At 45.4% G+C, this 20,745-nt stretch overlaps 1 protein-coding gene across 4 annotated transcripts in view; it reads left to right on the top strand.

The window, feature by feature from the left end:
- Positions 1–414: 414 nt before the first annotated feature.
- The window catches only part of ACP6 (acid phosphatase 6, lysophosphatidic), a 126,507-nt gene continuing 106,176 nt past the window's right edge, over positions 415–20,745 (top strand). The window contains exons 1-2 of one of the 4 annotated variants that reach the window (XM_078656773.1): positions 415–553; positions 1,304–1,612. In XM_078656773.1, the coding sequence (XP_078512899.1) occupies positions 1,382–1,612 (231 nt within the window). In that variant the 5' untranslated portion in view covers positions 415–553; positions 1,304–1,381. Of the gene's footprint in view, positions 889–1,303; positions 1,613–20,745 lie in introns of all 4 variants that reach the window. The other 3 variants (XM_078656776.1, XM_078656775.1, XM_078656774.1) reach the window with 3 other exon arrangements.

The raw sequence follows: 20,745 nt of genomic DNA, 5'->3' as shown, positions 1-20,745 counted from the left end.
GCTTTTTGAAGCCAATAATAATTTTGTTTTGGCTGCATGCCGCCTGATTTTGCCTCTTGTTTATTAGAAGTGAGTGGGGGAAATACATTCTCCCAATTATTATTTTTAAATCTCCCTCTTTCTGCTTCTAAAATGGTGGCATGAATGAAAGAGCTAACTTCGAATAAAAAGCTGGCCGAAGAAAAGGCTAACTCCTTCAGCATTAGAATAAGATGCTGGCCGAATAGAACGTTAAATTCTATACTTTCGTGCGAGAAAAGCTTTTTGTTCGACATCATTTGGCTGCAACTTTAAAGATAAAATTGATTGCCTCACACGTCCCCGCCCAGCACCAGGCAGCAGCTCACAGACAGTGGACGCATACGTATTACGTACCATGTACACGTGATACTGCCTCGCTGCTAATGGTTATTCCTCTAATGTAAAAAGAAGAAAGTCGCTCCTCCTCAAAATCATTGGCCTGTTGCCAAGCTGTGTCGCTGTTGCCCCCGGCGCGCGGCGGGCTCTGTGAACTCCTACAGGGATGGGTGCGACCTGACGCGCTGTGCAAGAAGTACGCTTCCCATGATCCTGTCCTTCTGTCTGCTTCTTAGTCTGTATGTCCCTCACTTAGGGTAAAAGCCCAACCGCCGCGGGCACACGCCCGGTGAAAGGTCAGTCCCGCTCCCCTCCGCCCTCTCCGAGGAAAGGTGGGTATAAATATCCAGCTTACTTTCCGCGGTGAAAGACCCACTCGTCTCTGACTGGGGAAAGAGATCTCTTCCTCTGTTTACTTCAGTCGAGGGTCTGACTGTAGTGGGGGCTCTCTCTGGTAAACGGGTGAAACTACTCTCCCCGGTGTCAATACTTGTAACCAGCCCCATGCTGACATTGTTTGCGGTGTCCTAGGTGAGGGGGTTGAGTCGGTATCCGGGTCTGTCGACTCCCAAGTCAAACCACTTTCTTTCTAGCCCCTTTCTACTCATTGGTATCATTCTGCTCCTGTCTCTCTCCTCCCCGGTGAAAGAGCAGAGTTTAGAGTCCTTCCTAATTTTACTGTTTTGTGTGTATTGCTTCCAGCCACTGTTTTATGGTCTTGCTTACATAAAGCATACTGCATCTCTGATAAAGATTTACTGATGGAGGGGATATATCATTTGCTCTTTTCCTGCCACCTCCCATCCCTTAAGTTGTTTGCGTTTTATGATTTGCTAACAAACTTTTTTCTACTCCTGTAAACCTACTCACATAATCTTGTTATCCATATATGGATGCTTTTTGCATTTCCTCTACAGTGATATTTTTTTCTCTGTTTTTTTTTTAGTGTGATCCGGTCCATACATTACTCAAACTTGTGTAATATCTAAGAGGCGCTTTGTGGTGTTACAAGGTCTGGCACAGCATGGGCATTTGGACTCGAGTGGGAATACTGGGTTCCATGTTTTACTACATGCACAGGAAGAGGATGGTGTACGCCGATCATGTTAGGGATGGGGACACACGCAGAAGAGATCGTGATGACCACTGGAGAGATGGCACTAACCGTTGCCGTGACTATGAACTTAAGCTAGTACAGGTTATGTATCGTCATGGAGCAAGGACACCCTTAAAACCTATTCCACACAAAGAGCAGGTGAGGTGCATCGCCTATGATAAAGTAACTAACAAATTGGCACCAATTAGTACTATTGCTTCCTATTTTCCCTGGTCTAGTATTAAAATAGGCACATATGAGGAAGCAGAACACTTGTTACTTCGGTAAGCTTCCATTTTGTCCTATGTTCAACTCTCTCAGCACATTGCGAGTCGTTTAGTTATCGCCCTTCCCAGCGCACAATTATTGAGCACTCTTTTCTATTCTCGTGCACTTTTCTCTAACCCCTTTTTTTCACACACCAACACCGTCGGCATTTAATTGCGCACTGGTTGAACCTTTCTGTTCATTCTAGACACGACCCATCACGCTTCGTGCACCCCAGTGAGTTTCCTGCACCTTATCGTTTTCTTATTCCAGCATGTTCCTGCCCTCGCCCCCCATCACTTTCTCTTTTGTAACACGGCCTTCGGTCCCCCTTTTTTACACCAGCCTCGGCCTCCTGACCCATTCCACTGACACCCGGTTTGTCTTTCTTTAGATACTCAACCCCCTGAAGAAGAGCCACTCCGGCTCGAAATGCATCGGGGTGAATATGTATTGTTTTGAAAATGAACTTTTAGTTTGAATATTGTCTCACTAAGTAAAATACGTTTGTGACAAAGAATCACGTTTGGAACAACGCATTCATGATATGACACGTGGACACTTTGAATAAAATTGATGACCACCAAATATTTGCCTAGACGCATGAATCAAATTTGTTTATATTGATACTCTTGTCTTATTGGCGTGCTCAAGAGCCCCCACCTTACCCTTGTAAGGTTCTTTTTGCTAGAAGCTATGGACTAAACCAGAGTGTTCCACATTTCTAAAAGGTAGACTTTCTGGGAAATTGATATTTTTCTGCCTTGCTGGATGCCTACAAGAGTCTTAAAGTTTAGGTCTTCACATGGCAAAATTGTACTTTGACATCTGTTTCCTGCACCTTATGTTTGCTGCAAGAAATTCCTAAATGAGGGAAACCTTAGAATATAGCCAGCCGCAGGGAAAGTTGGAGTGATGCAGTCATGTTGTCACATCATTTTGTCATTGTTAGCGTGAGACATAAGTTCTGAAATAGAAATTAAAGACAGTGAAGTTAGTACTGGTCTAACAGAAAAACGTCAGCAGGACAATTATCAGAACACTTAACCTTGCCTAATGGTCAGCTATCAGAAATCATGTGCACTTTGACGGAGGGCTAGAGGGTCTGCCCTACGCACCAGTAGAAGTTATATTTCCTTGGATCCTCTACAAGATATTTATCAAGTGTGCTTGGTTTAATTTCCTTTAAGGCAATTGCATTATGTTCCTAATGTACATTCATGACTGCTGAGTTGAAAATCGTTGCTCTTGAAAAGCATCTGATGGGTCAACAATGTTTTGCCAGTTTATTGGGATGTTCCCTTGCCATGTTTCAAGAAGCCAGGGTCACAGACAATAGCTGGTTTTCCCTCTCATTGAAAAAAACTGGAAAGGAGCTACCTTACTGAGTGTTAATAAGTTGGAATAGAGGAAGATATGGTAAACTTTTCAAAAAACAACTGCTGAGGTCTTTTAGTGTTCCAGAGTAACTAGGCGCACACCTGGGTAACCGCTAGATAGTAGATACCAAGAGTAAACAGTGTAGGCAAAGGGACGAGTTGTAATTCCTCACAACCACTCAAAAACACCAGAACCCTGGTCTGCAATGAATATGAACAACTGTGCCCCTGCACTGAACACAATATGTAAAAATGTCAAAGTACGAATTGAGTTGTTGAATGCGATATCGAACGAGACTCCTCCACGCTAACTAGTTACGCGACCCCCAGCGCATTCAACAACTCAATTCGTACTTTGAAATTTTTACATATTGTGTTCAGTGCAGGGGCACAGTTGTTCATATGGTAAACTTTTCCATAAAGACACAGCCTGAATTCCTATTTATTTTTGCTATTAGAGATGGGTATGTTGTTTTGAATCGCTAATAATCCTTACCTTTCCAGGCTACTGCTCTTGAAGTCCTAAATGAACCAATGTGCAACAAATACATATACAAATTTTACGTGCTATACTTAAGACATTTTGCTCTGATTGTACAATTGTAAATACAATTTGCAAAATTAAAGCACACAGATATTGTATATCAAAACAGGAGGTATTGGACAATGCAAGACCTCTGAACCATAAATGAGATCCTGCAAATGTAGCAATATACCTGTACTTTAAATAATTTCGTAAAAGTGGTGCTATTGTGTGTATATATATCTGACTGCACTATATGCTGAAAGGCTATATTTATGGTATGGCAACGGTCTACAACATGCACACAACCGAAGCTACTAATTATAGGGCCCTTAAGACCTTTTACTCTGGAGGTTATAACACTAACGGCTATTCCCTTCAGCCAGTCATTCAGGTAGTTTTTTATTACCGTGTTTGTTTATTGTTATATCTCGTTGCTTTTTGCTCCACTTTAGTAACTAAAAACTTCGCAACATATGCGGAAATATTCAGTCATATCAAAACCGTCATTTAACAGTAAATGCATATTTAGTTGTGCCGGTTGTAGTGTAGCCGCTACATTGCAGTTAATATTCACGGTTGAGATTTTCTCGAGTCTCAACATACCTATCTCTATCCAGTGTACAAAAGGAACCTGTTCTTCAAGTGTCTTGTCTAGACCTAGCTACGGACATAACTGGGTTGGCAAGTGATCCAGAGGCAAAGTGTTAAATAGTGCTGGGGAAAATATAGGGAAAAGGCCTTGATATTGTATGTCTCTTGTTTTCTCGAAAGCAATCTCCCCTCCAGCGCCTGGAGTTTTTTTAAGCAGCAATTGTTACTGCCGTACAGCCATTTATATGTGAAAAAGTACTTCATAGTTTTGTTCTGTATGAAAGAATGTGTTATTTTATTGTACTTCGGTAAATTACTACATAGATATGCCAGTCTCTGAGGGTTGGGTCAGCTGCACTTCTTATTGGCTGTCTCAGTTGCTATACTGCTCTAGATTGATTAAGAACCTATTCCAGGGTACGGTTGGTGTGTGCTTGACATGTTGTACCTGCTTAACCGCTTGCACATAGGCAAGTGGTTAAGCAGTACTTTCTTTCATATGTAGATATAGGCTTTTTGAAACTGGATACATTTGGGATTGCAGGGTATATATATGCGTTAGAGAGCAGTGGGTTGCCTATTGAATGATTGTGGCACTGTGGTGGTTGTAGACTTTCAGAAGTCTGGATAGTGTGAACCTGCAGGGAGTAGAGACAAGTGAGAGTTTGCAGTGATAGAGTAGCAGAGCTTTAACCTTTGGTGTTCTGGTATGCAAAGAAAATAAAATGGCACCTGCTTGCATTTTAGTTTCTGTGCAGGTGGTACACGCGGGTCTATTGTACTAGCGTATATGCTCATCTCGTATGTTGGGCTCCATGTTTCTGAGGTGGCACGTGATGGACATGAAATAGTGAAGCATTCAGTAGATGTTAAAATAACCAAAGACTGAATTATTTTGGTGTTTCTCAAATTCATACAGACTTTCTCGTGTTTTGTAGGGATTAAACAACAATAACATTGAAAATAATGTTGTATTCGCCATTAGTAACAGGTTGTTTGAAGAGACCAATAGAATGAGCTGCAAGAGTTTTTTAAACTCCCATGCCTTCCACTAATCATTCTAGTTACCTGCACTCAGGACATAGCCTGACAGCGAATGGCCATCAGTCATTCGCTGGAAAAATCATTATTCTTTAAAGATCGTAGTATTCTACCAGTACATTTGTTTGTTTTATTGTTTATCTGCATTTTCCATGGCACGCTTTTTCTCCTCTATTACTTTATCACAGATGAGGTTCATGCGTGTTACAGATGGAGGTTCCAGGATGGTGGTCTCTAACTTGGCAACCATTCAGTAAGCCCTTTTTAAATATTCAGGGAAATAACATCCATAGTATCACTTTCCACAATGTGAGGATTTCCACGATCGAAGTCATGTGCTTGCCAGCGACTTTCAAGAAGTTTTCCTCTTGAATGAGTCTCGTGTGTCATTTCATCAGCTAGACATGTGCTCTTCATAGAAGCCTTGTGATGGGCCAGGTGTGACATGGTTAATGGCGTTTTCCCCTTAAAATTCTCTGACTGATGACATATTTCATGTTCTTGGTGTTGACTCCCCATCACCTTCCTCCTTTTCTTGTTGGTGACTTTCGGTGGTCAGGTGTTGAAAGCCATTCTGAATGTCTGTCTTTCAAAAGCACAAAGTCTCCCACAATGCTGTCAGCTTGATGACACTCCTCCATATGCTCATTTTTCCATTGTTGGTTTTCTCATTTTCTCACATAATCCGCATGGCACTGCAGAGAGTGCATCAAAGAAGCGGTACAAGGTGGTGGTGACCTATGAGCATGGCGCCTGGCGGTGGGTTTGCTAGGGTGTAGAAAATAGGCAGATGCATGTGAATACTTGGAAAATGGTAAGCTTCAATTTAATGACCCTTTCTTCCATTAAGCTTTGGGCCACTCGACCACTTGGGAGCAATGGCCTGATGAATGATACAAAGGGTCTTCTCGTACCCCTAGAAATCCTACCCTGGATTGGTGTTGGCAGTCTTTATTTCATGCTGCATTCTGGTTGCAATCCTCAACAATGGCCTGCCCCTTATTACACTTTATGGTTGAAAACCAAGTATTCTTTTGTTTGATCAGATAGAGGGAATATTTAAGCCTTCTATCTGAATGTGCTACACACTGTCACTGACTAAATCAACTGTAACAACTGTATATGTGTGTCTAAATAGTCCCCTTTTTGACGGGACCTACTAAAGGTGTAGGGGCGTCCTAAGGTCATATTCTTCCACGGGGGCCGGGTAGGCACAACAGTGGAGGCCACCTGGTAATGTATAAATACTACCAACAACCAGAAGTATAAATGCCACTTTTAAACCAGCACCTGAACCGGTGCGCCTTGTTGTGACACAACTCGTGTTATATATGTGTGTTTTTGTCCCATGCCCGACTACAGGTACAATAAGGGGAGAATTTATAACGTGCAATTTATATGCTGACCCAAAACCCTGAAGAATTCACCGGTAAAGTACATAACGGTGATGAAACACGTCGGTTTATTTTTAATAGAGTGAGCCAACAGCACAGAATAAAGTTATAGTTGCCAGTTTTGCTCAGCTCTTTTTAAATGGTGGTATGTCTGTATCTCATCTTGGTAGGGATATTGGAACACCACAGTGGGTTATGTAACACGTGTAACACATGATGGTTTTTTGGTTTGATTGCACTATCTTTATCCCCTCTTTCTTTTTGGGTTGACAGTAGCCGATGATGAGAAGTGAGGAATCAGGCGAGTACCAGTCTGTCAGATCCTCCCCTTGGTGTTGCTTCCGTGAGGCACTGTCAACCTCCCCTCCCCCTTTTTTCTTCACAGTTGGAGGACACAGGGAGGTGCTAGAGTGGTGGTGGACTATTTAGACACACATATACAGTTGTGACAGTTGATTTAGTCAGTGACAGTGTGTAGCACATTCAGACAGAAGGCTTAAATATTCCCTCTATCTGATCAAACAGAAGAATACTTGGTTTTTAACCATAAAGTGTAATAAGGGGCAGGCCATTGTTGAGGATTGAAGTTTGAGTGGGGGGCGGCCTGTTTCCCATCCCCCTGAGGCTCCTGAGAGTTGAGAGCATTCTGGTTGCAGACAGAACTTCTCTAAGTTGGATATCATTGCCTTGGCTGATGTTGAGTTGACAACATGTACCTTTTTGGTATGTGTAGAATTTCTCTTGTTTGAGGAACAGCTCCTGAAGTTGTGGTGTGCTGCAGCAGTCGGGGCTGACATTCTCATGTGGTCTTGTGCGCAATTTTAATGAAAAGAAGGGCCTCACAACCTGGAACATTGTGCTTTACTGTAGGTCTTCCTCTTCCAAAATGTCCACCTCTAGAATCAGCCCATTTTCTGTAATTTGCACCTTTTCTCTAGTCCATCCATTTTTAGATGCAAAAAACAAAACCCATGAAAACCTAGAAGGTCTTAAAATGTTGAACGCTAAGTTACCTTCAAGCAATTAAAAAACGAATGCAAGACTATTGCCATTTCAATGGATCAGAGCTTCTCCCTTGATTTGTTGAAGCATGGATTGCTAAAATCCATAAAATGTTTACACTTTTTAGGTGTGATTTGACAGCTCAGCTGTCGCTTGATCTAAAGTGATCACCAGAAAAAAGACTTCAAGTAGCACTACTGGTAGAGGACTGTGGCTCCAGACACGTATTGAAGGACATCCTTGCAGGATCTGGTTGGGCAAAAGTTGCATGCTTGCACAGATAAAGGGCTTGTTGCAATCCTGTTGGCTCACAAGGGATTTTTGTCACCCAATACGCCTGCCTCGTTCAAACGTACTGATGTGGCGTCTTCGTACAAGCTGCGTATTTTTTGACATAAAAATGCTTGGTTTCTGTATTACAGCCCCCACTGAGGTGCAGACTTGCAGCAGACGTATCGCCATTTGGCAGAGCAGTGGGGCGAACCACTAGCACCAGAGTACCCCTACTCTTACAGAGTTTACTATGAGTAGAAGAAGAGATCATGAATAGGGTCATATAAGCCTTCCACAGCAAGCGGAGCACCCGGCTCCTTCCATGATACTAGACTGAGCACTCATTGGTCATTTAAGAACTTGTCACTGGCTGGTGATGCTGAAGTGGCTGCCTTTCGTCTACCCCTCACTAGCCTTGCACAAGCCCATGCCAGCAGTGCCTTGAAACTGATTGTCAGTATCCATTGCTATCAGCGTTATATCTGTTCATTTTGCACCTCCTGCTTTTGCAGTAGAGGACCTTCGCTATGCCCCCGACCTCTGTACTGTGAAGATGCATTCAAAGCATATCACAGAATTTTTATTGTTTCATAGAAGTAATATAACAGGCTGTTTCCTCACTCAGTGCTCAGAAACACATAGCCACAGGTAGCACACCCCGTCCATTTTTCCAAAGGCAAGCAGTTTCTGTTGACCTTAGCATGATCTTTTGTTAACTTCAGAGCCCGTTCTTAAAGTGGACAGCAACAAAGGTAGGAGGAAAGAATATAATAACCGTTTAGCGGTTGAAGTGGGGAAAAAAAGTAGGGGAACTCAGGGCGGGGAGTCAGAAGGCAGAAATAACCCAAGGATTGGGTAAGTGGGCAGAGTCAGAAGTGTGGCCAGAAAGAGCAAAACATCCCAATTTGTAGTATTTGTTTGGCTTTTCAATGACCAGTTACTACTTATTACGTTATTTGATTCAACCAATGGATATACATGTTTACTTAAGGTTTAATATGAGTTATTGACATTAAGATCCGTTTAACAAGTGGGATACGTCTCCAATGACAGAATGTCCCAAATACGCTTAAAAGTTGAATCACATGCTATTTGTCTCGGAGCAATGCAGTTTCTGTCATCGGCACGTTCCCTCCCTTTTTCCACAAGAGCAGTTTAAACATGAATTGCAAAATATCCTAGAAAAAACGCTATATTCCAGAGGAAGGCAGACCTAACACACCACCTGCCCTCACCAGCCAGCCCAGGCGCGCACCACCAGTCCAGTGCCAGGCAACATGAAACCGACATAGCCGCCCACCAGGCACTCCAGGGGTACCACCAAGGCCTGCCTGAGTCACCAATTAGCTGTAGCAGTTCATCTCCCAGCCATGCACCGCCTCCAGGAAGATGCTACCTCCAACCCGGAACAGACCGAGAGGTCCGGCACACCAGCTGCAAGGGTGGGCAGGCAACAATCACGGCTCCCGGCAAGCCCAGCTGGCCGGAGGCACCGTGCAGCATGTCGAGGACAGCCCTGCAGCCTGACTGGATCCAGGAAGACCACAGCAGAATACTGCAGCAGGTAAGGATCACTGGCAACAAACATGGTTCCCGGCAAGCCCAGCAGTCCGGGAGGCACCGCGCTGCACGTCGAGGACAGCCCGACTGGATCCAGAGAAGACCGCAGCAGAAAACTGCAGCAGGTAAGTTGAACCATCAACCCCATCCCATTCTATCGGTAGACAGAAAAAAGAACAGGCGGAATGCAGGGTAGGTACTAGTTATGTACTCACTCCACAAGAAGGACTTGTCTTTGAAAGGAAAGGGAAACACCAGAATCCTCTAAGTTTAAGAGTAAGGCAAGAAGTGAAAAATCATAACCCCTTTGGGAATCCCGACTGGGTGTAAATCCTGCCCTCACCCACTTAATGAGTGGCCTGCTTAATCACAGGACTGCTATGACTCACTGGTGCAGACCAACATCCAGAGAGGAGCGCTGAGAAAAAAGAATGTAGATAAAAAATATATCTTAAAATAGGGATCCCTATGCAGAGAAAATGTTAAGATTGTCTCAGTTGGTATCCGCAAACTTTATTATGGATCCCACTTGGCAGGATTAAAAAAGATTCATATTAGGGGTATATGGGAAAGTTACGATCCCATTACTCTATCTGCCGCATCAACATGTTTTTGCAGTAAGTCCCCACCTATAGGGTTGATGGCATTTGTCAGGAGACTGATCCCTGCAAAAGGTTAAAGATATGTACCCTCCTAGTCTTGTCACTATTTGGTGGGGCAATCATACATGGCTATACTTGCCCTTTTGGTAGACGCACACACCGTCTATGTACCTTTAAAGAAATGGCAATACCAAAGTGGAACTTTCGTATTTTTTATTTCAATGCCACATGTCATACTGGCGACAGACATCCATCTGGGTATGTCAATCCTGTGTCTCTAAAGTGCTTCATAGGATGAGGCCTGGTGAACTCTTGTCAGACCAGCGTCTAAAGAACCGTAAGTGCTGGGACAAATGAGAGGCCAGTGACTTCACAGTCCTCTTTGGGTTGAGACCGAGCTCCTGCAGACAGGAGGGCGTGGGGGAGGGTTGGATGGCCATGACCATGGCAGGGAAGCTGCCAGTAGGTGCTGCGCACTTAAAGTAAAGCGATGAGGCTGGAGCAGTAATGGAACTCGCAGCCTATTTTCTGTTTCACAGCCATGCGGTATGTGGCATTAGGTATGTTGAGGATGTTTAGGCCTACAATCATGTTTCCACCCTGGGTTAACTATACTAATTGAAGGACAGTGTGACTGTAAAGCGAATGCGATGCCTTGCTTTCTCGTGTCTGCTTTTAATGATTTCACTGGGCATAATCGCCTTCATTTTTGGAGGCACCACAAACTAAATGCTCTTTTATATGGTTCTGTACATCTATGGACTATGGCCTTATGTGTCCCAAATATTTGCTGAGAACAGCCTGAATTCTGACATGGCATTAGGCAGGTTTCAAAGTGGCAGCTTGTGCGCACAAATAAATCAAGAAACAGTCCAGTGGTTCTGGTACGTCGAAAATTTACAACCTTCTGCCAAACTAGGATATTCACACCCTATCAAAATCATATGGGTTTGAATTATAGCACATGCATTTAGCCCTATACCATCCGAGATCCATAAACGCGAGCCATGTACATTTTTTTGATGATCAAGGTTCCTGTGGGGCAGGTACAGTCTTTACAAGTACATATTCTGTGGTGTTCAATAGCAATGATAGGCCACACTTTATTTTCTTGTGGATGATCAAGTGTGTCCTTATTCCCCTCTCTCAAGTCAGCCCTCCCTAGCCCGCCGCACCTCGCATCTACACCCTCACCGTCCACTCCCTCTACAGACAGAGAAGACCGCGACACGACTCCCCTCGATCCACATACAGCCCGTCAGGCTCCCCTCCCCCCCGCCACATCCCACGCCCAGCCACCCACAACCTACAGGAAAGCCAACTCTCACCCCCTACCACCCTCCCTTACCACCTCACCCCCCATAGCTACCTCCCACCCCCGAGGACAATCACCCCCCGGTCAACTGGCAGCCCACAGCCAACGAGCCTCCCCTCGAATCTCCCCCCTACTCTCAAACCCCCACCGTCTTATCCTCCTCCCGACCCTCCCCGCCCATGTCCAATATCTCACCCAGCCCTCTTCCCACACCACCCCCGCCCTCTACCCCGATCCCTATCTCCCAACCCACTCCCCCGTACTACAACTCGCTCGGCCCCACTGCAGTTGCCCACAACCCCCCCATTGATTCCACAACTAAGCGGCTCACAGCCTTGGAAAAACAGGTCGACTCCATCACCCAAGGCTTAATTGAAATCCTCCTCAACCTCGGTATAGCTTGTATTCCCCCTAAACTCCCTCCCCGAACGCCCCTCCTCGCCAACGACATCACCCAGGGGCCCACAGTAGCCCTCAACGCTCACCCGATCGATCCCTATCCCAAGAGCCTGGCTTCCAGTCCCAAAAAATACGAACTCTCCAGAGCCCCATGGACTAGGCCCCCGACCACTACCTCATCTCACATCCCAGCATGCTCAAAACACCTGACCACCAGACCACTCAGATCAGAAGCACCTATGTCAGACAGAGAAGCAACATTACTAGCCACAACCTACGACTCTCCCATCTCAGTCTCACCTAAATCTAAAATCCAAGTAATCACTGGTTACCGGAAAGATCAATTCACCCTCAAACGACAAAGATTACCAGTCCTCACCGCCATACCCAGAGAAGCTAAAGACAAAACAACCAGCATGCAGGAGAGAATCACCAACTGCCTCCTAATCAACTGCAGATCGGCCTCATTACATGCAACGGACATAGCTGAAGCCATCCTTACACACGACATAGATGTTTGCGTTCCTCACTAAGACCTGGCTAAATAAGTCATCACCCCCCTGCCTAGACATGCTGGTTCCACCGGGATTCTCCCTCATCTCCAAAGACAGGATAGAACAACGAGGAGGTGGAGTTGCTATCATCCACAAGGACAGCTGGAACATCACAGAAACCTCCCCCTTTGAATACAACTCATTTGAATGTCTATCCGTTTCCATTTATTTATTTATTTATTTATTTATTTATTTATTCAAAGTTTTATATAGCGCGAACAAGATCCTTACAGATATCGGAGCGCTTCACAAAGACAGGCTAGGGACAGTAGGAATGAACAGAGATAATGGAAGCAATATAATAGTCACTGACATGGTAGGATAATAATAACATACATAAAACATATCAATATACAAACAGGTAAACAAGTAATATAAGACTGCACCAGTCATTGATCCCACTACAGAGGTGTTCAGGTACACCTTGGGTGTGTGGATGGCTTATACCAATGTCTTAGTGTATAGAGAACACTGAGTGGGGGCATCGGGAGAGTGAATCAGTAAACCAAAGTGTAACATATATTGGTCGGTATTAAGAGAGTAGCGTAAAAGTGTCCCCCATCAAGTAGAAGTATAGTGCCAAAGGACAAGGTGAGCAGTGATACAGAGCAATGCAGAGTCTCTGATCCAGCACCTATAAGGATCAGGAGATCTTGGCCAGAAGGATGGTTTTCACCTCTTTCTTGAATAGTGTGGTGGAGGAGATAAGCCTGGTTTCAGGAGGGAGCGCATTCCAGATCCTGGGTGCCATTCCTGAGAAGGAGCGCTTGTATGTTTTCTCTTTCCGGAATCTACGAGGTTTCAGGAGTAGATTTTTTGTACTTCTATTGGATCTCGAACCTCCTGATATAGACAACTTTTGAGCGAGGTAGTTGGGTGCCTTGTGGTGCAAGGCCGCGTGTGTCATAACAGCAATTTTTAGCTGTATTCTGGCTTCAAAAGGCAGCCATTTTAGAGATTTTAAATCTGGGGATATATGCGAGTGTTTTCTTGAGCCAGTAATGAGTCTCGCGGCAGCGTTCAGTGAGGCTCTTAAGGGTGCTGTTGTGGATAGTGAAAGACCAAAGACAATGATTCTCTATTTTGCCATCTACTCTATCACCCCCCGGGCAGAAACAATGAGTTTGGAGACCAACTATCCAACCTGATCGCTCAAGACGCTCTCGGCGATTCCAAAAACCTAATTCTTGGTGACCTAAATCTCCGATGGAATGAAACCCACAACCCTTTAATTAGATCGCTATCCAACCTCCTCGCAGATAACAACCTCACTCAACATTGCACCGAGGAGACACACTACAAAGGAGCCACACTGGACGCCATCATTGCACAAAAGAATTCAATCACGATCAACCACATACTCCCCGTTGACTGGTCAGATCATCCTATGATCCTATTTCACATTAATCACCCCGCTTAAACCTCCCCAAGACCCACCCAAATGGTCAAGAAACCTCTCCCAAGTCCCCCTAGACATTCTAGAAGGGCAGATAAGCTCACTTCTCCCAGACAACACTCCACACCTCTCGACCAACGATCTCATTGACCAGTACAACTCTGAGCTAGTCTCCATTCTCGATAATCTAGCTCCTCCAAAGCTCAAAAGAAGCCGTGCCACCCCGTCTAGAACCTGGTTCAATTCGGACCTCAACGCAGAAAGAAGAACATTGAGAGCCAAAGAAAGAAAGTGGAGAAACAACCCAACAACCATCCTTCGCCTACAACTAAAAACAGCCCGAAAGAAGTATAACAACCATATCAAAAACAAGAAATCCAACTTCTTCCGAGAGGCACTTGCCAACTCCAAAAACAGATCTAAGGAACTCTACAACATAATCAGACATCAAACATCCAAGCCTCTGCCCTCACCCCTGCAGGCGTCCAAAGAACTATGCGACAACTTCGCCAGCTTCTTCAACGACAAGGTCCTAAAAATCGAACTATCTCTAGACATCAGCAACACGACCATCCCTCAGGCCCTCCCTTCCGGCCCCCCTCCCCTCCCTTGGCTAAGCTTTCGCCACGTGCAGGAAACTGAGATAATCTCGACCTCCAAACCATCAGCTCACATCTCGGACCCCATTCCCCCCTCACTTGTCAAAAAAATGAAGCTCACCTTAGCACCTATCTGGGGCAAAATCATAAACAGCTCCCTACAAAGCGGAGTGGTCCCCGACTGTCTAAAAATGGGACAAGTCACCCCTTTGCTGAAAAAACCCGGCCTCGACTCTACAGACTTGAACAATTTCAGACCGATATCTAACCTCCCTCTACTCGCCAAAACACTGGAACGCTGCGTTCTCCTGCAACTAACTCATCACCTGGATAACATCAATCTCCTGGACCCCCTCCAATCTGGCTTCAGACAAGGTCGTAGCACAGAAACCGCAATGCTGAACATCATAGACGACATTCACGGTTCTCTTGACGCTGACAAGTGCTGCCTTCTCATACTCCTTGATCTATCCGCAGCTTTCGACACGGTAGACCATAAGCTCCTCATCAAAACTCTGCAAGTAAGAGCTGGCCTCGGCGAGGTAGTTCTTGACTGGTTTTCTTCCTTTCTCCACAACCGCTCGCAAATAATAAAACTGAAGAACTTCACCTCCGAAACACAGCAAGTCAACAAGGGTGTCCCCCAAGGATCCGTACTTTCTCCTCCGCTCTTCAACATCTATATGGAACCTTTTGCCAAACTACTCAGGAATGCCAACATCCTCTTCCACCTCTACGCGGATGACACGCAGATCTACCTGGAAACCTCTTCACCCAACGACATCCATAGACTAAATGCTGTCTTAAAAGATGTTTAAGATTGGCTGACAAAAAACACCTGAAACTCAATCCCGACAAGACCGAAACCCTTCTCATCTCAAACAAAGAAGACAACCCTCAAGTCACTGAGTGGCTGAAGTCGATCGATGCTCTTAAAGGTTCTCTCACGCCAACTGACTCCGTCAAATCTCTGGGTTTCACCCTAGACCCCAAACTAACCTTGACAAACCACATTAAGAACTCGGCAAAAAGTGCTTTCTTCAACCTCAGACTGCTGAACAAAATCAAACCTTTCATTCCAAACAAGGATCTTAAACTAGCCACACAATCTCTAGTTCTATCTAGACTGGACTATGGGAATTCAATCCTTACAGGTATCCCCAAAAAACACCTGGCTCCACTAAAAACACTACATGCGGCAGCAAGAATGATCACAGGATGCAAAAAATTCGACCACATCTCCCCAGCACTTAAAGAACTTGAATGGCTTCCGGTGGAAATGCGTAGCACCTTCAGAACGGCCTGCCTAACCCACAAGGCCCTCCACACCGGTAAACCAGAATACCTGGCAACCAAGCTAAAAAAAGCAGGCCAAAGCAGATATTTGAGAAGCTCCAACTCCCTGCTGCTCATCCTTCCAAAAACCAGAAAGAAGAAAACTGCGGACTGCTCCTTCACTGGAAATGCTCCCAAAATATAGAACTCTATCCCTCCGCATATCAGAACTATACCTTCCTATGCGGAATTCAAGAACCAACTCAAATCCTTGTTCCTCATCCGCTCCCTAGGTCCCAGATAACTAGGATCTCCCACTGAACTATGTGTTATCTATGTATCCTTATACCAAAAGTCCCACTGTTACGAACTTTCCCTCCCCCAATATTGTCTTTCGAGGACTGCTTCTACTTGTTACATGTCTTTTTGTTTACCCTGTCACGCCTTTTACTGTAAAGCGCTCTGCTACCTTCGGGTCTTGTTAGCGCTATAGAAAACTTCTAAATAAAAAATAAATAAAATATCGATTACAATTTTGTTAACTATAACATCGATAGATTACAATTTTGTTAAATAAAACATAGATCGAAATTAATTCAGCGAGTCTGATGGTCTTTCCTTCTTTGTTCTGGGTTACAGTCAATGTTTGTGATAAACGCATGACCCAATGCGTCACGTGACGGGAGTTACATCTGTTTGGCATGTAGGGTGGTATGACCTCCATTTGGGGTCAGAGGACAGAGTCCTGAATTAGGGATTTGCATGTTGTCCCTAAGTGCCCCTCGGTGTAAATTTTTGTTGGTTTACTACAAATTAAAACTGATGGAGGCCATTTTAGACATCCCCGCAATTGGATGTAGGTCATGAGAGCGCAACCAGTTGGAACACTTTCTTGTTCAACAGGAAAATCGGTGGATGGCCAATCACATTGGATAACCCACAAGTGTAGGTAATGCTGTTTAGGCAAATGGTATACTTAAGGCCATATGAGGCGAATCTGCAGCCATGGCGTTTTCCACATAATTAGGGCTCTGGTGAATTTGCAACATAATTTATCATCTGCTGCATGATTTGTCCATTTTAACTCCTTCCGTGCTCATGACAGCTCCCGGCCGTCAAGAGTCACGGTAGGTGTGTGCTCATGATGCCGGGAGCCGTCAGAACGTTGCCGCTCCACCCAGGTGCGAATAATTCCCCGTCTGTGTGGGCGAATTAATCAGTGGCGGAGTTCTGACGTCTCCCGGCCGTCATGAGCACACGCCCACAGTGATTTATGACAGCCGGGAGCCGTCATGAACACTGTGGCGTCATGCAGGACACCCCCCCCGCTTCCCCCTTCCCCCGCACCATGGCAGAATTCGTGCTGCAGCGAAGGGTTAACCAAAAAATTGTTTCTAGCTGAAACAGATCATAAGTTTCTAAAAACGTAGCAACACATGCTGCTGTGAATGCTCAACACAAAATTTCACTGATACCCTTTAAGTTACAAATTGTTGTGCTTGGAGGGTAACCTAATGACAACCTAATGAAATAATAGCATCACAAAATATGCTGCATTACACCAAATAATTAACATTTTCCTGCCTCATAATTCTGCCCATTGCTTCTGCTCATTGGTCTACCCGGGTTTATAGAGAATACCATGCCTACTGCAGATAGTATGAGGGAATGTTTGAGAGTCGTATTTTAGGAGGCCGGGGTTGTAAAGTGTTGTTGGTCCAGATATGAGGTGCTGCACCAGATTAGAGTGACCGTGCTAGATCAGAAGACAGAAAGTAGGAAGATGGGGTTGGTTTCAACTTGCTAAAATCAGAGCATCACAGGGTCCTATGCAACCTCGCCCCAAATGAAACAAAATAATTTCCATATATCAAAGCGCATGCCAGCCACGAGTGCAGCGCTTCTCCGCGAAATGGCATTGGTAACTCAGAGCACCTTTTTCCTTTCACACACAGTAAAACAAAAAAAAGAGGAATATCAGTGGTGTGTACTCTAGTGGGCTGCTCAGTTCATTGACCGAAGGAGAGTGGGGTGCACACCCCACGGATAGTGTCCGATGGGGAGTGCCAGGCCTGCTCTCTGACTTAATTTGAGTGGTCTCCCGAACAGGGCTTGCATTGTAATGGCACATGAATCATAATTTTATGCTTTCTGTTACTTTTTCTCAATCAGCCAGTCAGGATTTGCAAAGCGCGGCTTGCAAATCGAGGCCCATGATCACATGTCTCGCATTGTGACAGAATTCCATGTGTGACCTCCACACCGTCCTCATTGTTTAGTGCACTTTGGCTTGACACTGGTGGTGCACAAGTCTAATGTATGTGTTAACTGCTGGGGCAGCTAAGATTCCAGCAGAATATGGAAACTCGATCTGACCACTTATAGGTGACACTCTCAGGGAATCATAAGATCACACTTGGATTTTACAAAACACCCACACAAATAAAATCATAAATAATTTGGCACCTGCTCAATTACACTGAACTACTCGTGTACTCGGCACTGTGCCTTGCACTGCAGTCAGTTGTGGGCAGGTGGTGATGGGTACATTGCTGTACTTGGGAAGACTCCCTTTTCCCTCAGACTCTTAACCGTGTCTCAATTCTGTTCCCTTTCTATCAGCTGGTGTCACTCATGATGGCGTAATGTCTGAGTAGTATCTTCTTTGCACAGCAGTGCCTCATAGTTGTATGTGACCCAGCTCCTGTTCTCGCTCTGTTACCGCTATCTCCCTGATAACCACCCCTTTCTTAGCAGTCTCTTTTTCTTTGTACATCAGCCTCTCACATTTAAAGATCTCCCAACCCAGGTTCACCCATCATTTCTGTCTCACCTGGCAGTTTCCCTCCCTGGGCAGACCCTTTCGACCCTCTCTCTCTTTTGTTGTTGTAATGTTATCTGTCCCATAGATTGGTTGGTTTGCTTCAAAGTGCTTGTTTTCGTCACTGACCCTTTCCTTCCTAGCTGCATGTGATATCAGAAACACCCTATATTTGCATTTACTGCTAAAGGAGTTAATTTTGTCTCTTGAATTCAATTCCTTCGGTATCCCTTGAAGTCTAAAAAGGGGCACACGAGTAAGCTAGCACTGTGTTTACATCACTCCTCCCACTTCCCCCACTAGGGATTTGCAGGACCTGTTTGGGGCCCAGCTCACCCCAGTGACTCTGCCTGGGTGCTGGTGAGTGGTGTCCATGTGTGAGTCCAATGTGGCTTTTGCGCTTCTGTCAGTGCAGATAGAAAGATGTGCCTGTAGTAGTGTAGGTTGAGAGTAGTGTCTGTTTGAGTGTAGGATGATGGGTATGCCTTTGTGACTTGGGGTGAGCAATGTGCCTGCTTGTAGGGTGAGTAGTGGGTAGCTTGAATGCAGAGCGGAGTGTGTGTGTATAAGTACCGTGTGATCAGTGTGCCTCTGTGTGTGCAGGGTGAGTGTGTATTGGGAGTGCAGGTTGAGTGTGGCATCTTTTCAGTGCAGGATAAGTGTACCTTTGTGAGGTTACACTGAACAATGTATCTGTATGAGTTTAGGGTAAGCAACGTGAGTGCAGGGTTGGATGGTGTGCATTGTGAGTGCAGGATGAAGGGTATACATGTGTGAGTGTGTGGTTAATAGTGTGCCTATGTGAATACAAAATGAGCATTATACCTGGGTGTGTGAATGGTGAGTCATGTGCCTGAGTGCAGGATTTCAGTGTATACTTCAGTGTGTAATGTGAGTGGGCCTGAATGTAAGGTAACCCGTCTTTCAGTGCGAGTGTAGGGTAAGCAGCGTTTATGGGTAAGTGGTGTGCCTCTCTGAGGGCAGCAGATTAAAGCCAAGAACTAAAGGTATTGCCAATGCATATTATAGTTTTTCTATCAATGCAAATGAATAGGTGCGAGGACACGTGATAAAACAAGAACTTGAAGATAACCGCTTATGAACAGGTGCCAGGATCTTCTCATGGGAAGGAATGTAAAAAGTCCTTGACAATGTGAAACAAGTTAACACCAACAGGAGATAACTCCACTACTTTCTAAAATTCTGGCTTCATCTTGTAAAGAGTCACATTTTCACTTTTTTCTAAACCTGAATTCTGTTCGATAGTTCTCTTGCACTTACCCTGAATGCTCTGTCTCCAGCTCTCTTCACTTTAGAATCAAACATTTTTATTGATCAGCAAACATCATTTGACACAGCTGGGCTGCCTACATCCACCGGCCGGCAGAGCATAATCAGACAACGTATTAACACAGCCAAAGGGTCTACATCCCTGAGGGCGACCCGGCGAGGATAAACTAGCGGCCAGATGGGGCGGCCAAATCTCGTGTGAAACTGCATTTTATAGAAAAGAAAACAAGCACTGACATAAAAACAAAAGCCTACCCACCCCCTCCAAACCCCCCCCGCCTCCCCACTTCGCACCAGCCTTAACTGCGTCTCTGCCTCTGCCCACTTCCGCTTCCCAGCCCGCAAACCCCCCCCCCCCTTCTTCCTAGGTGCTCGCCCTCATCTGGTCCAGTGGAATGAGCTGCAGGATTTGCAGAAACTTGGGGCATGTTACCTCTCGCAGGTCTCGCGAGAGCAAGTGTATGAATGGTTCCCACAGTTCTGCATAGGTCTCTCCCTTACCATCCACACAGAGTGAAAGCCTCTCCATACCCAATAGTAGCCACAGCCGTCTAATCCAATCTCTCGGGTCAGGGGCGTCAGGGGAACGCCACTGTGCAAGGATGACTAGACGCGCAGCCAATAGAGCTAGGGCGATCTGCTTACCCCTCAAGGAGCGCAAGGGGAACGCTTTAGGGTGTGGTAAGCCTAGCAGCACATGCTCCGGGGCCCTGGGGAATGTTATGCCAAATGCGTTGTCCACATCATCTAGGACCGTCTGCCAATACCGCACCAGTTTGGGGCAGTGCCAGAGCAAATGCGTGAGGGTGCCCGTTGCACCGCAGCCTCGCCAACAGAGACTCGAGCATTTGGGATCCCATGCGTGGATCCTGGCCGGGGTATGATACCAGTAAGATACCATTTTATAGGCAGATTCGGCCCCCGCCACATTAGTAGCAGTGTGGTGAGCGCGATAATGCACCTTGTCCCATTCTTTGTGAGTCAGCGGGCGGCCCAACTCAGTCTCCC

This window comes from Lissotriton helveticus, chromosome 8, assembly GCF_964261635.1.
Source record: "Lissotriton helveticus chromosome 8, aLisHel1.1, whole genome shotgun sequence".
In the NCBI taxonomy this organism is placed as follows: Eukaryota; Metazoa; Chordata; class Amphibia; order Caudata; family Salamandridae; genus Lissotriton; species Lissotriton helveticus.
The sequence above is the reverse complement of the archived record's forward strand: the minus strand, read 5'-3'. Positions and strand labels throughout refer to the sequence as shown.